Source organism: Salarias fasciatus, assembly GCF_902148845.1.
Source record: "Salarias fasciatus chromosome 23 unlocalized genomic scaffold, fSalaFa1.1 super_scaffold_20, whole genome shotgun sequence".
NCBI lineage: Eukaryota > Metazoa > Chordata > Actinopteri > Blenniiformes > Blenniidae > Salarias > Salarias fasciatus.
Genome location: NW_021941230.1, coordinates 12,759,304 through 12,774,847, shown reverse-complemented (window position 1 = coordinate 12,774,847; position 15,544 = coordinate 12,759,304). Strand labels below are relative to the sequence as shown.

At 43.0% G+C, this 15,544-nt stretch overlaps 1 protein-coding gene across 1 annotated transcript; it reads left to right on the top strand.

The window, feature by feature from the left end:
* Positions 1-13,164: 13,164 nt before the first annotated feature.
* On the top strand, positions 13,165-15,540 carry ddrgk1 (DDRGK domain containing 1). The gene is made up of 9 exons (XM_030086019.1): positions 13,165-13,191; positions 13,269-13,363; positions 13,919-14,065; positions 14,138-14,277; positions 14,356-14,457; positions 14,628-14,750; positions 14,830-14,868; positions 14,935-15,040; positions 15,119-15,540. The coding sequence occupies exons 1-9, from the start codon at positions 13,175-13,177 to the stop codon at positions 15,277-15,279; spliced, it is 930 nt and encodes a 309-aa protein (XP_029941879.1). The 5' UTR covers positions 13,165-13,174; the 3' UTR covers positions 15,280-15,540.
* Positions 15,541-15,544: the final 4 nt, after the last annotated feature.

Here is a 15,544-nt window from a genome sequence, read left to right as displayed (position 1 = left end):
AAATATATCCAATTTCACTTTTCTCCCAGGCCCCTTGTATCGTTCCTACTGGTCGCTGTAAACTTGTTAATGCTTTCACTTCACACTCAGAACAGTTGATGAGGCTCTGTTTAAAGTTCTCAATGAACCCACAGCTTCTCTTTGTTTGCATAAGCTTCCACCAGAACGGGAGAATGTTTTCCTATTGGGATTTCTCTGAGAAAGATGTCCCACACATGATTTCACCAGATGTCAACAGCTCTGTCTTGTCCAATACTCAGACCATCTGAACTCTGTCTTCATTGTTTTATTTTGTTTGCATAAATATTACTTATATAGCGCTTTTCTTCTGCATTAACAGACCCCAAAGCACTTGACACTGCATTATCACATCTACCCATTCACGGCTGCCATGCAAGGTGCTCAATTTGTCCACTGGGGACAAATTAGGGTTCAGTGTCTTTCCCAAGAACACTTCGACATGCAGACAGGGGGAGACGGGAATCAAACTAATAACCACCCGATTGTGAGACGACTGCTCTCCCCACTGAACCACAACCACCCAAACAAACAAACCACACAAGGATTTCTCGAACCTGTTTGATTATAGATTATTAGAACCCAATAATTAAGATTTACTGCGACACCAGTGTGACGTTTTCCTCCAGTAAACAGGAGTTTAGTGAAATAGTAACTGAACAGTAGGCTTGATAACGTGATCACAGCAACGCTCACTTGAGCAACCTGTTATTGTGAGCATGAATAACAGAGTTAAACCAATGGAAGAGGCCACTCCGTCTTCCTCACTTCACAGCATCCAGGTGACAAATGATTTCAGCCTGTTTTTATAGTGCGACTGTAATGTAATTCAGCATGACAGTTCGGGTTAAGGTGCCGCATGCCGACAATTACCGGGCGCTCGCAGATTACGGTGCGCCGAACCTGCAATTGTGAGTGATGTCGGCTCCTCTAAAACAGGCTATTAGGACACAAACAATGCAATCATTTCACGAGTCGAACGCGCTGCGCGTCTGTGCATCTCACGCGCTATCTGTTCCTGCTTTTCCGTGGTGGGTGTCCCGAGTGCCTAAAGCCCCCCCCCACCTCACACCACAGGGATAATAAGCTCTAGTTACACAGCATTGCCAAGTGTACGCATAGTTGAAACTTGTATATATATCCTGTCTTCTCCAGCTTATATCACCTCTCTGAAGGCGGCCCCCGGGGTATTTCTGCTCCTGGTAGCAGGGGCAACTTCATGACCCAATTTTCTATCTGTGCTTAAAATAAGACGACTGTTTTCTGCAGCTCGTTTGCATTAAAATTCACGGTCAAATGAGAAATCTGCACAGAATCTGGAACAGAAGCATGTAAATCCTTCAACTTTACATTCTTGCCTGGCTCTGTGTGATCCGTGTGTGTGTGTGTTTGTGTGTGTTGATGCATGCATGTGTGAAATCGCTCTGCAATGTGCTTCTCGTGTCCGTTTCTTGAGCTGTGTGCATGTGCTTGGATGTAAACATGTGTGAGAGACTCTGATTGGTCAGGAATTCCACACATGGAGGTTTTGACCTTTGGGTGTCACTTCAAGGACAAAAAGAGTTAAAACGCAGACATTATTCTGACCTCTGGCTCTGGCAAAACACACAAGTAAATGAACATACTGTGCCCTTTTTTAGTGTGGTTGATATATGTTTTCATCAGTCATACAGCAATAAATTCTCCATATATAATCCAAAAGGTTCATTTTTAACATCTCTGTGTACAGTCCTCCATAAAAATCTCCTTTTGAACACTTTAAACTTTTAGAACAAACTTTCATCTAGCTTCTGTGGGAGAATCTGTGAAATTATTTACTTGAATTCAACATTTTATGTAACCTTGCCGGCAAGCTGAATTCTCCTGGTTTGTATGTTTTCTTGTTCAAAATATTCTTTTTTCAAATGGAAATTTGGAATTATTGATAAGAAACTATGATTTAAAAAACAGAATTCTCATTTGTGGGTCTATCTGTTGAATAAGGTGGTTCGGGCCCTTTTCGCGTTAGGCTCCTGAAGGTTTAGAGTCCAGACAGACACTGAGGTGAGAGAAGCCAGGAGAAAACCTGTTTCTGTTGATGGGAAGTGTTTCCATCCTCATCTTGAGTTGATGTTTCATATTCCAGCAGACTTCCGCTTGATTTGACCTGAGTGGAGCTCTTCCTGTTTTGGACTCACAGAGGTCTACAGGGTCCCGTTCAAAAGAAACACAGACCAAGTGAAGAAGCTACAGCACCAGTTTGTGCTTGTAAGTCCCATGCATTACAGTAAAGCATTACAGTAAAGCAAGCACTGACATCCAGGTATCACATTGATGCAAATCGTTAATCGATGTCCAGGTCAACAGCACTGAGTTACATTCCTCACTCGTAGATAAAAGCGGGAAGTTTTGTTTTACAGCATCTTCATGACAATGAGCACTCGCTATCTGTTCACTTTACAATAAACAAATCTTATCACAGTTAAGTTGGAAACTAACTATATTATTGGTCTAGAAAATAATAGTCTGATTTTAAAAGAATCACATCATCTATGAGTCGGTTTTGATCTTTTGTAATTCATCAGAACCTTTTTTTTTAAATGGGTGTGTGAATATCAACTTAAACCATAAAACTAACTGAGTAAATCAAAGAAAACAAAGAAACCTACTACTGGTATCTCTTGTAGACAGATAAAAGACAAAAACATAATAAAAAAAATGCAAGAAAACAGAAAACTCAGTGGTTCAGCAGAAAAAAAACAAAAACAAAACTCCAGAAGTGCTTCAAACTTCACAGACAAACCCACAAGAAAGTTCTTGAGGAAGAGAAAACAGCTGAAAAAGCTGAAAAGGCCAAACGGTTAAAAATTGCTAACGTGGTTTTAAAAAATGAGCAATCAGTCAGAATATTCAGGGCAGCTGACTGAGATGCAGCCATGTCTCAGGGTTAAACCCCGCCGTGAACACGTGAGGTTCAGGATGGTATTTACATTCGCTGTTCTTCTGTCACAATTCTTTCAGCTCAATGCTCCTTTTGAAGGCTCCACAAAAACAATTTACATGAAATAATGAATGAAACTGAAAACTTAGATAGGTCTTAATCCATATTTTGAAAGGATTTGTCACAATGCATTAAGTCAACTCATAAAATCAATTTGAATGCAAATGAATGTCCTCAACTTGTAGTTTACTTCTTTTATCAAGATGTGTCAGACCAAAAGTAACCTGACGCACAAGATCTAAAAGTAACCACACATACGTATGAAGCAGATTACACGATTTACAGTCCAATTTTGTTCCAAATCCCTCTCAAAAGGAGCCCATTGAGTCTCAAGGCGGCGGGCCTGAATGCTGCTTGTCCTGCTGCTGCGTCCGGCTGAGTCACAGAGGTTAATTAATGAATTCAAACAGTACTTTGGATTATAACGCTCTTAATTCCTGTGGCCCTTCTCTTGTTTTCGAGGGTTACTGCAGCGCTCACATGAGTGACGCAGGAACAGGACGTCTCTACAAGAATTCACCTGACGGATCACTTTTATTTATGAAGGCCTTCATAACATACACCCGCTGTCTTTTTTAATTGATCTTAATAGTTTGAAGGAACTAAAAATACATTTACTTTAACATGTTCCGTGTTTTACTTGAAGAAGTCATTCACCAACGTCTTCGCAGGAAGACGACTGACTGCAGCCGCAGTGTTTCACAAAAAGTTGGGATGCAGATTGGGGCGTTTTGAAAACGTTGCACTGTGGAAGTGTTTTTCCCAAAAAGAACCATCTTGCCTTTTTTTTTTTTTTTTTTTTTTTTTTTACCTGTTCATGCTGTATAAACATGATAATGGAGATATGCATGTGCCTCAGTGGAGAAATGAGGAATCCAGAATCACTTTTATGGAAAAAAAAACCATTGTTTTTTTTGAGACTTTGACACGATGCAGTGCATTTCTTGGACCATATGTTGAACAGCTCTGTACTTCTGGCAAATCTCCTGTTCAGAGGGTGGAAAAATTCCACTGGTTAACCTTTGACCAGGCTCACCTGTTAACTCCTAACGTCCAGGTGACGTCCTCAGGAAGCTGGTTTAGATGTTAGCCACTGTTCTTGATCCATTTTTCCAATCACCATCATTCATCATAATGACCCTGCTTGGATGAACAGAGGGGAGTATAGTCTAGTTATTACACTAAATTAACTTAATTTTCAAAATTACCAAGCCTCATTTCACTGTAATCCCCTTTTAATTAGTAAATACAAATACTCATATTATATAATACTACTTCATCACAGTAATGATTGTTAATTATCAATTTATTTTAAAAAAGTCAATACTAATATGATTAATTATTAATTTATTTTAAAAAATTAAATACTAATATGACTATTATCATTGCAGTAATCTGATACTTATTTATTTTCTATGTAAATATTCATATTACTGTGATTAATTGTTCTATCATAATGATATGAGTATTCATCATTTGCTGATATATGGTAATATTCAATTACAAAGATGCATGTTTGATACAGACAAGGAAATCACATGACTGTAAATTTACTGGAATCTGTAATTTGCAAACAATTGCTATTATAAGTGGAATAAGACGTCAGGTGATTCGATTTTATTTAAAGAAAATACTCATATTACTGCAATTGAGCAGAAATACTTCCCTTTGTTTTTGAATAAATTACTTTTAAGGATTTTTTTTAATTTTTTTTTTAACCGTGTGATCCCTAAACAAGAGGATAAAGCCTCCTTTAACTGACAGACACTCTAAGAGCATCTCATTATTACTTTCTTTAATAGTACATCTCCTCTATCAAGGTAAAGCTTTGATTTAGTGCATATTTTCCTGTGAGCAGATCGACTTGCACACGTGCACGTGCAAACAAATGTGAGCCAAAGCCATGGTGGCAGTCTGGATCATGGAGGGAACACTCCCGGATGTGGTTTGTGTCGAAGCTCTTGACCTTGACCATGGTGTGTGTGTGTGTGTGTGTGTGTGTGTGTGTGTGTGTGTGTGTGTGTGTGTGTGTGTGTGTGTGTGTGTGTGTGTGTGTGTGTGTGTGTGTGTGTGTACCTGCAGCTGTTTACAGGTGAAACACAGAGTGAACGCTGTAGTAGTTTTCACCGCGGGATGCCGGTGCGTGGCATTTCAACCTGAGGGAGGGAACTGGACTTCGCGGGGCTTTGTTTGCAACATAAAGAAACAAAAGGGCGATCTAGACGTGAACGGCCAACATTATAGTAAAGCGCCAAGTTTGTTTTGTTTTTGGACAGGAAATGTCAAGGTCTTCAAAGAAAGAGATGAAAAATGTCCCAAGAGATGAAGAGTTTTTTTTCCTCTCCAACTATTTATGGGTGCAAATGGCTGCATGTGGTCATGCCCAACTTGTTCTCGTTAGAAAGAATTAATGGTTAAAGAACAGCGGCAGAATATGTCACCTTTCAGGTGAAAACACTGATTTTGAAGGACACTCTGTGACAGATTTCTTAAGACATCCACAGACAATTTTCACCTACGTTGGAACATTTAGTCGTATTTTCTTATTTGGACCAAAAATGATTAAAAAAAACAAAAAAAACAAAAAACTTACAAATGCAAAATCTTGGGCCAGAACCAGCGGGTGTCACACGTCCAAGCCACTGGTGAAGAACAGCCCAGTAAGAAGGGTCAATCTGGATCCGCTTCGCTTTTAAATTACAGCATAGACAATAGAAGGCATTATTCCATCAATGTAAATGCTACTAGTTAAAGAGAAAGATTATTAAACTAAAATAATGCAATTAACAGGCATTCATACATGAGTACTTCTGTATGTGTGAGTTTGAGAAAAGAAGCAGGAAACAAGAGGTTAGCGCTAAAGTGAAATGCAATCTGGGAGATTTTCTATCACAAAGACAAAGCTCAGTAAATATCTTAAATAAAGTCCACAGATAAAAGAGGTGAGGGGCCCAGCGAAGGAAACACCCCTCCCCTCTCTGTGCTGAAGAACACACTGTTTTAGACTGAGTTTTAGGTTGAAGTATAAGTGAAAAATGCACTGGGAGTAAACATCTCCAGGCATTTTTTGCAGCAAAAGAAACCTCTGCTATAGTATGAACCTCTGCTATAGAATGTCTGAACTGCTATAGAATGTCTGAAGTGCTTCAGTAAGTCACAAGCCAAGGCCGTGCCATAATGATGTCGAGAGGTCAATAATTGACAGAGGATCATAATGGAAAGTTTAAATGTCCTCTCTCGAAAAAGGACTCTGGTTAATGTGTGGTGGAAACTTGTGAAAAGAGTTTGTATTTCATTCAGGCCTCACGGCGCCGGGGCCTCGGCCTCTCCGACATGTGGAATCAAAATTAAAACAAGTGGAGACAAGGCTACTTGCTGCGTTTGCAGCCCGGCGTGAGCGGCTGATAAATGACCGGGAGCTCAAACTGCAATGAAAGAGACACTGAAGGAGAGAAAAAGTAACAGGCTAAAAGGAAAAGGACCCAGAGATAAAATAAAGCAGCAAAAACTAGAGTCAGAGGTTATCTAGCGAGGAGATCAAATGTCACTGGAAGTGGCCTGCTCTTTATTCTGCTCTCGCACATGAAAACACACACAATGCCTCAATACACACATCCTATCTACTTATTCATTATTCCATATTTATGTTCATAGTTAAAAATGCTGTTTAGGATGACACAGGAAGCCTGGTTTACTTAGTTATTTAGTTAGTTGTGGGACGAAATGTTACAGACAGTAGACTTTTTATATGTAGAACAAATCTGCATGTCAACTTTATGAGCCGTTTTATTTTCATTTGAAAGGTTCAACCTGTTAAACCGGCGGGGGACATTGGAGCATTGTAGTTGTATTTTGACTACTTTCTTGTTAATAATTAAGGAGCATCAGCCTACAGAAGAAGGAATGCATAACAGCTGAATGCAGATCTCCAGGGAGAAAACTTCTATTGACGGATATTTTAAGACTATAGGATGTGAAATATTTTTGATTTTTGTGGTTCTTTGATTCTCTTGGGAGAGTAAAACCAAACAAGTGTCACTAAGCAGTCTAGTGTGGAGTATTTTGCTGATGTTTGACTGAATACTAAACTAATGTCATCAAAGCTGATAAACTTGACTGTATTTAGCTGAATCTTAGAGGGTAAGACGCTTCTCTTCTGTTTCGCTGTCGGTCGATTCGGTCCACTGACTGCTGTCTCCTCGGGGGACTCTGACGTCAAATCCCATCGCAGACAGGAAGTGACGTCGTGACGGAGCGAAGGTGGGAAGGAGGTAGACCTGGCTGCGTTTCATCCACACCTTCATTCCCATTATCGGGCTGAGTTGGAGAGAAAACAGAGTGGAGCGGTGTGACGTTAAACTTCTGATCTGTCGGGTCGGGACAGATGGTTTCTGAGGGCGGCTGCTGTCCACTGAGTAACCAACACCAACCTATTAAACTTTCATTGTTTTTCCCTCTGCTGCCTGCTCTCATTGTTCTCCAGAGCCGCAGAGCCGACCGGCTCCGGCCGCTTGCGAAACTTTGTGCTGGTTACAAATTAATCAGCATCTGCTTCATATTTAGCTGCTGTTCTCCCCAGTACAAAGTTTAGCGCTCATTCCCTCCAATAATTCATGAGAGGGTTAATATTTGAGCCGGACAGATAACCTGATCTGCAGAATTAGACTCCGGCTCTTTGAAGAGTTGAGTGGTTGTGAAACTCCTTCACACAGCCCGAGCACACTTTAAAAAGATAACTCTTCCTTGATGGGAACTCGGCCGGATTAGCAGAAGACAGACGAGTGGTCAGAGTTAGCAGGAGCTAATGGCTGACCAGAGGGGTTGAGCGAGTGGGTTCAGCCGTTTAAACGTCTGTGAGTGACCTCTACACAGGACCCGTTTACACCACGGTGTTTCCAAGTGAAAAATGAACATTCGTTAGCATTCTGGGCATCACTTCACACGACAGCAGTGCTCAGAGCCTCTGAAAATGCAACTTGGTGTAAACGCTCTGCCTCAGTCTCCATCGAAACGGGGAAAACACAACTTTTCTGAAACATTGTGACCGGTCCTGCGTTCCACAGCCGTAGTCTAGAGTTCTTCTTGCTCAATAGATGGACAACAGTGACTATCAGTTCATATTCCTGATATAAATAAATAGATGGAAGGCGAAACTAACATTTATTCCGATGAAACACTTGCAGCTGTCATGACAACCTCTACACCCATAATAAGACATCGCGCACATGATGATTTACTTGTTCATTTCGCCTTTGTGCTTTTGAACGTTTGGCATGAGTTTGATTTATTCAGTGATAAATAGCCATGATAAGATTTATGGAAGTACTCGAACGTTGACCTCTCTGCTCGGTAACCAGGCAGCTTTTGGAAGCGCAGTTCAGCCAGAAGACTGAACATTTAGCAGGGGCTCCCGCTGGTTTTTACCACAGAGTCTCCACCGTCCCGCTCACACAGCGGCTTCATATTGAGTCCCGTTGAAAGGCCGAACGCAGAACAAAGGAGCCACTGTGAGTACGGCTGAAGCCACGTCGTCCTTGAAGAGCAAGGTGAGAGTAACACAACACGCCCTGTCGCAGCCGCGTTGACCCGCAGTCATATAAAACTCACAACCATTAACAGACTCCTGTGGACTGATTACAGAACAACACACAATCACTCCTGCTACTCCACACGAGCCTCCATTTGCTCTTTGGAAATCTAAGGAGCTACAAAATAATCATATCGAGGGCTTCTTCTGTTTAGCAGAGTTGTGGAGGGATCCCAGAGGCTGAAGTGGACGTCATCAGCTCGTATTGTGACGAAAACAATCGCGTTGTTACGGATCAGCAGGCGGCTGCACGCAGTGTCAACAAAGTGTGTTTTGAGAGGACAATCTGCCTCCAGCCTGCCCTTCACCTGTCTGCTCTTATCTGCTTCCTGTTACTACTCCACCTCTCAGGAGGCACATATGGAACTGTTCACTTCTCATGTCAAACAGAATTTCACTGTCTGGGTCTGATCCACTAAACATGAAAACATGTTGACACATGTTACAGAGCGAGAGCCTTCATGAAAATCATAAAAATCAGGTGTGTGTTCCAGATCCTGGGAGGAGTTTATGCTCACTGATTAATTTAAAGAGCACGGCTAGAAACATCTGCGTCGTGTTCGATTACGTCTGTTCTGAACATGTTTGAGAAGGAAGTGTAAATCAGCCCTGACTTCAGCAGATATGGTGTTGTTTCCTCAACTGGCCCCCCACAACTTCTCATGGCCAACTTTATTTAAAGACTTTTTGTTGAGTTGTGCCTCGGAGTCTGTGTGACAGATCATCTCCAATATTTTTTTCTCTTGCTTTTGTCAAATGTAGATTGATTATCTGTGACACTTCAGTGTATTTATGTATAATTTTGAGCTTGTGTGGGCTCAACGCTCCATCCAATCATTATATTGTGTGCACAGAAGAACAACAAACATGGAAGCATTGCCAATTAGAAACAGATTGTTAGTGTCTAACGGACCGAGTGCACACAAACAACTATTCCCATTTAAAAACTCCAGTTAGCAAGTGGTGTCACTTATCATGTTATTCTTTGTAAATCGCGTTTTGCAAGATCTGAGTCTGTCCCCACAGCACAAATAGATTTCTAAAAAAAAAAAACCCTCATTATATATGCCACATGGTGGGCAGGCAGAATCCCATGGAGGCAAATACTTCTGATAGAAGCCTACAGACAGATAATGAGACACCCTCATTGTGGCAACTCTCCAAAGTGCAAACAAACGTCCAAAAAGCACAACATTTTCACAAACACATCAAAGAAAATGTGGCAACATGAAAGTAAGCCGTTTCTCCAGTTCCTCTGTTGGATAGTTACTCCGTCTGGGACGTACCCCCACTGCACAAACATTCTGAAAATATGAAATCAGAATAATCAGAATAATCTTTCTTTTGGGACACATACTCAATAAACCTCAGAAAACAGCAACCACCAACATGGTGGACAAGACGATCAGGCAGACACCCCCACTGGGCGAACAGTGTCTTTTTGCATGTACAGTCACATCAGATATTTCTGTCTGTTTAACACACAATCATTCAGTGTTAAGAACAAATCTCTGCTGTCCAAAAAGGCATCAGTGAAGACTTCTGCTGCACTGTGGACGAGCTCCTTCATTAGCATGACCACACACAGCGTCGTTTATTTTAACTCAGTCGGTCCACCCCCCCCCCCCCCCCCCCCCCCCCCACACACACACACACACACACACACACACACACACACACGCCCCAACAGTTCCCAAACGAACTGTCATTGGCCATTTTAAAGGAGTTACCCTTTTTGAACACATACTTCCTGTTTCTCGAATCTTTTCAAACTCAAATGTGAGGCTTTCTTTGTTCCATCACTTTTGTCACACAGGAAATCTTCACTGAGACTCCGTGTTTTCATAAGATTACAGGGCGAGATAAAGGAGCAGTTGTGGAAACAGACCCATTGTCTGCTCCTCTGTGGTCCGGCTTGTTGGGACCTTACGGCCTTGAGCGGGATAAAAGCTGGAGGTTTACGGCAAACCGGTGGTGAAATATTATGAGTCTGGTTTCAAACCCTCACCACAAACATTCAGTCACAGCAGATTAGTCCGAGGATGCTGGGAATATTTCTTCCCCCCCACTGCTGAGGGCAAACACTAATAAAGATAGCATGCTACATGAGAGGTGGCCTTTTAGTTCACTCTAAAAGCATTTATAGAGACAGATAAAACATCCAGTGATGCGCTTTAATCAACATTTCATCTGGTTTGTCCCAAACAGCTCTGTCCAATAAGGACAATGCAAATGCCAATGAATAACATGATTTACCTTTAAAAATAATCTACATGGAACACCAAAGTTGAGTATTTGTGAATGGAGCATTGTTTGATGTGCAGTGAGGATCTGTTGCATGTGTTGCTTTCTGCTGAACTTCAAATTGAGCATATGTGGGATCTCTCCACCTTAACACATGGCAAAAAACAAGATGAATAAGTCCCTGACTTTGTGAAATGTTGTTTGCATTGTGAGAATGCAGGTTCACACTGCTGCATGGAGATGATGTTAAAAAGAAGTCATTCAAGTCGTGTGAATCAGATCTGTCGAGATGTTTCAATGTATTTGTGCTTCGGACTAAAGTGTCACACTGTGCAGAAAGATAAATCTGCACCTTTTAAGTTCTTTTTCCACTGAGAACACATAATTTTCAGTCTGAAAATGTACATTTGTATAAAATGCAAATTGCATTTTTTTTCTTTTTTAAAATCTGTGTTGCTTCGTATCTTAGACCTAGAATCTCAGCTTCATTCCTTGATTGAACTGTATCCTCCATGTCAGAGGTGTTGGTAAAACTGTCAGCAAGGTGGGTTAACGTCTCGGCGTAGAGCTGGAAAGCAAGGTGTTGGTCAACATTGACAATGTGCTGGAGGACCCTTTAATAAGACACTGTCTCATGGAGCCGTCTGAAAATGGGAGTTATTTTGCATAAGTGCAGTAAACTTGCCATTTGATATTTATAACATGCAGTTTTATGTGTGAACATTTTGTCCTGAGTGCTGCATCATAAACCCCGTGTTTAAGTAGAACAGGACTTTGCTCAGGTTCTCCTCTACAGGAGTCACCTTGTCCATGAACACTGCAGTTCTTCCTGTCACTCTCTTTTTTCTCCTACTACCACTTCCTCTTCGCCACTACTACACCTGCACGGGCTGCTGAGTCGGCACGGCCCCCTTCCTCCACGTGGTCCGACCTCTGGAGACTCCACATCTGAAGCTCTCCTGCAGCAGACCCCGCCCCCTCATTCCCTCTGGAGATCACCTGAGCAGTGAAACAGGAAGTCCTGACTGCGGCAAGCGTGGTGTCCTTCCAGTGCTCACCTTCAGCTGGAGCCGTCTCTGAATGCAGTCCCTTTATCTGTGGAAAGCAATGTGCACCCACATGAACAGTGTTATTGGTAGAAACACAACATTTCCACATACCAGGGGACAGAAGTCAGCATCGGATTGCAGCTCTCGAAGGAGGATGTGTCCTCCAGATGTCACCGGTGACGGAAAAGTACCGTCACATCCCTCTGTGGGAGAGGGGATTAAATGATTAGCCTCACTTTTTCATTCGCTCCCGTTCTTACGTTCTCGGACCGGACTAAACTGCTGACTGCGGCATTCTTCCAGCTGTACGAGCGGGGAATGAGTTCACCCGGCTATGTTTAGACACTGTGTTTCATGATGCTCCGGCACAAACACACCAGTTCTGCTTCAGTCCTGATGTTCCGGCACAAACACACCAGCTCTGCTTCAATCCACTGGTTTCATTTCTTATCCCTGACCTCCATGACCCCTCAAACCAACAACTCCAGTGGTCACAGTGAGAGACTTGCAGATTCTGATCCATCATCATCTTCATGAAACACAAAATCTGGATCGTCAAAATGTTTTCTTGCTTTGTGTGAGCATCCTGTCAAACAATAAACACCCGGCTGCAGAGGCCTTTCCCACACTGAGAGTGAAGCTTTATGTTTGGCAACATCAAAGCCTGAAATGACTGAATCTCCCGTTTTATAAATAGTTTATTTACAGATGTATATGTGCATTAAAATTATCATGGATACAATTTCAGTGAGCTCCAGTTATCTTACTGCTGAATTAAGCAGTTGCAGAGCTGCTGTCTATCTCGTTTGGCTGTTGGTGTCTGTTGTCCTATTCTCCTGTTCACTAGAGGAAGAGGCCTCGTGTCTCCTGAAAAGAACATGAAAGAGCCATCACTGTAAGTAGTACTGGCTTTAGTCTGCAATTAACATCAGCGACCTTAGTTAGCAGTCAGCTCTTCTTTTTGTTGGCAGTTTATCCCAGCTGGTTGTCATTTTCATTAGTTCAAAAATTCATTCAAGATTATAGTGCATCATGTTGATACGTTGTGGTGATTTGTCCTAAACTGAATGCACGTGGCTTACCTCGGTCTTTCCCAGCTGATCTGTTTGAATAAAATATTGCTAAATAAATTAGCTGGTTTCTGCACCTTTGTCATTCTGGACGGCGTGTGCTGATGGGATGTCTGCAGCCAGTCTGCCACCTAGTGGCCATCACTGTACACTGCAGCATACTGTGACATTTACATTTGTTTTTAGTCTCCGGTCCTGCAGGGGGCGCTGCGGAGATTTACTGTTGATGCTCCTGAACGTCGAGTAGGTCCTCCACAGTGAGCAGCAGTCTCCAAATGTAGCTTTTTTTTTTTTTAATTTTGTATCTAAAATATTTTCAGAGCAGATATGGACGTTGTGATATATCTGACGGCCGCTGCCCTCCTCATCGTCCTCATCTTGTTTGCGGTGAAGCTGCGGAGGAAAACTCAGGAAGGTACGAGGCCCTCCTGCTAACTTAATGCTAACCTTTAGCATGTCAGCATGGTGGTGTTTTTCTCCAGAGTTAGACTCCTGTCGAGGTTTTCCTTCATTTGTTGGGCGAGGTGTAACATTTGGGATGTTAGAATGGTTTCAAATGTGTCGTACCTGGTAACGTTTCAGGCAAAGTTTTGAATTTATTTGAGGCTACGTCAGCACAGCTGTCAAAACTACGGAGGCCAGTGAGGACCAGTTCAACCCTCACAGACAGTTCAGTAGATATATATTTCTTTGGAACATTCAACAGTATAAGTGCAGGTACGAATATGCATTAATAGACACACATTCATACTTTTTGAATCATAAATCAACTAATTCCAATTAAATTTCAAGTCGTGCCTGTTTTAACTTTATTGAAACACGCCTCTGAATAACTCATATCAAGCTTGACTGTTTTTGTTATTACGCTCGGTGAAATAGGCGTTTTAGCAAACAGTCTGTTGTTTTTATTAATTTTACTAAAGTGTCCCAGCTTTTTTGGACCTCTGATTGGAGTGTGTTGCTTCCGCAGGTGATGAGGAGCAGCAGAGGAATGTGGTCCGGGCCGCAGGGCCTCCTCCACGAGCAGCAGAGGAGCGAGGAGCTGGAATGCCCCGCAGAAGGAGGATGGCTAACGTGATGGCTAACAGGCGGCCGCAGAGGGACGCAGCCGAGCAAGGTAATGCCCTGACACCTGCACTGTCCACATGAGCCGAGTAGCAGGCTTGTTAACAGTATGTCCTGATTTCAGAGGAGGAGCGTGTGCAGGAGGAACAGCAGCAGGAGGAGGAAGAGGAGGCAGAGCAGCAGAGCTTCCAGCCAGCTGCCAAGATCGGAGCCAAGAAGCAGAAGAAGCTGGAGGAGAAGCAGGCCAAAAAGGCCCAGAGAGAGGTTCCAAACTCCTCCGGCTATCTGTCTCTCTCCCCGTTTGTTTGTCGCTAAGTTGTCTTATTGATGTTTTCTTATCAGGCGGAGATGGAGGAGCGGGAGGAGAGGAAGAGGATGCAGGAGCTGAGAGAGCAGGAGAGGCGACAGGAAGAGGAGAAAGAGCGACGGCTGGAACAGAAACAGGTCGTCCATCATATCCCCCTGTCATGTCTCTTAACAATTTTTTATATGTTATTACTCTGACGTATCTCATGCAGTCCTAATACACATCCTCCAATGATGAAGCATGCATTTTATTTAAAAGATTAAGACTCTTTTACTTTCGGATGTGCTGAGGCTGTTGGTGTCTGCAGGAGGAGGAGGAGCGGCGAGCCAAGGAGGAGCAGGAGAAACGTGAGGAGGAGGAGTACCTGAGGCTCAAAGCCTCCTTTGTGGTGGAGGACCAGGGGGAGGAGGAGCAGCTATCTGAGGATCAGGTGGGATCAGCAGTATGTTAGCACGTTAGCATGTAGCATCCTGCAGCTCACTGACATTCTGCATCCTTTCTCCTTTCAGTCGCGCAACCTGCTGAAGGAATTCATCCAGTACATCGAGGTGAGGCTGAGGTTTTCAGTGTCCTTCTGGCTGCATTCAGTGTTTTAACTCTCCTCTGACCCACAGAGCTCCAAGGTAGTCCTCCTGGAGGACCTGGCCTCGCACTTTGGGATGAGGACGCAGGATGCCATCTCTAGACTGCAGGACCTGCTAGCTGAAGGCTCCCTCACAGGTGAGCCGACGTTCTTGAGGAAGCTGCTGGACACATGAAAGAACCTCACTGATGCCAAGATGCTGCATGTCACTGCAGGTGTGATCGACGATAGGGGGAAGTTCATCTCCATCACGCCACAGGAGCTGGACTCGGTGGCCGCGTTCATCAGACGGAGGGGCAGGGTGTCCATCACAGAGCTGGCTCAGGCCAGCAACTCCCTCATCAACCTGACTCCTGAGAACCGCACTGCTGCCTGACCGTGTAGCAACTGGAGAATCCCACCTATTTATAACCCCTCTCTTTTAAAGAGCACATTTTCATTGTTCTTCAAATCCAGCAGTCCTTTCAGTTTATGATTTCGCACCATTCTCCACCTCCCTGTTTTCTCATGATGTAGAAAAGAGCAGGTGTGGACTCTTCAGTTTCATGAGCCTTTTAATTAAGGACTCATTTCTTCCCGTTGGACCGTGGAGAGCCGAGGACAGATCACACGATTAAAAAGTTTTGATAAATTTGGAGGTT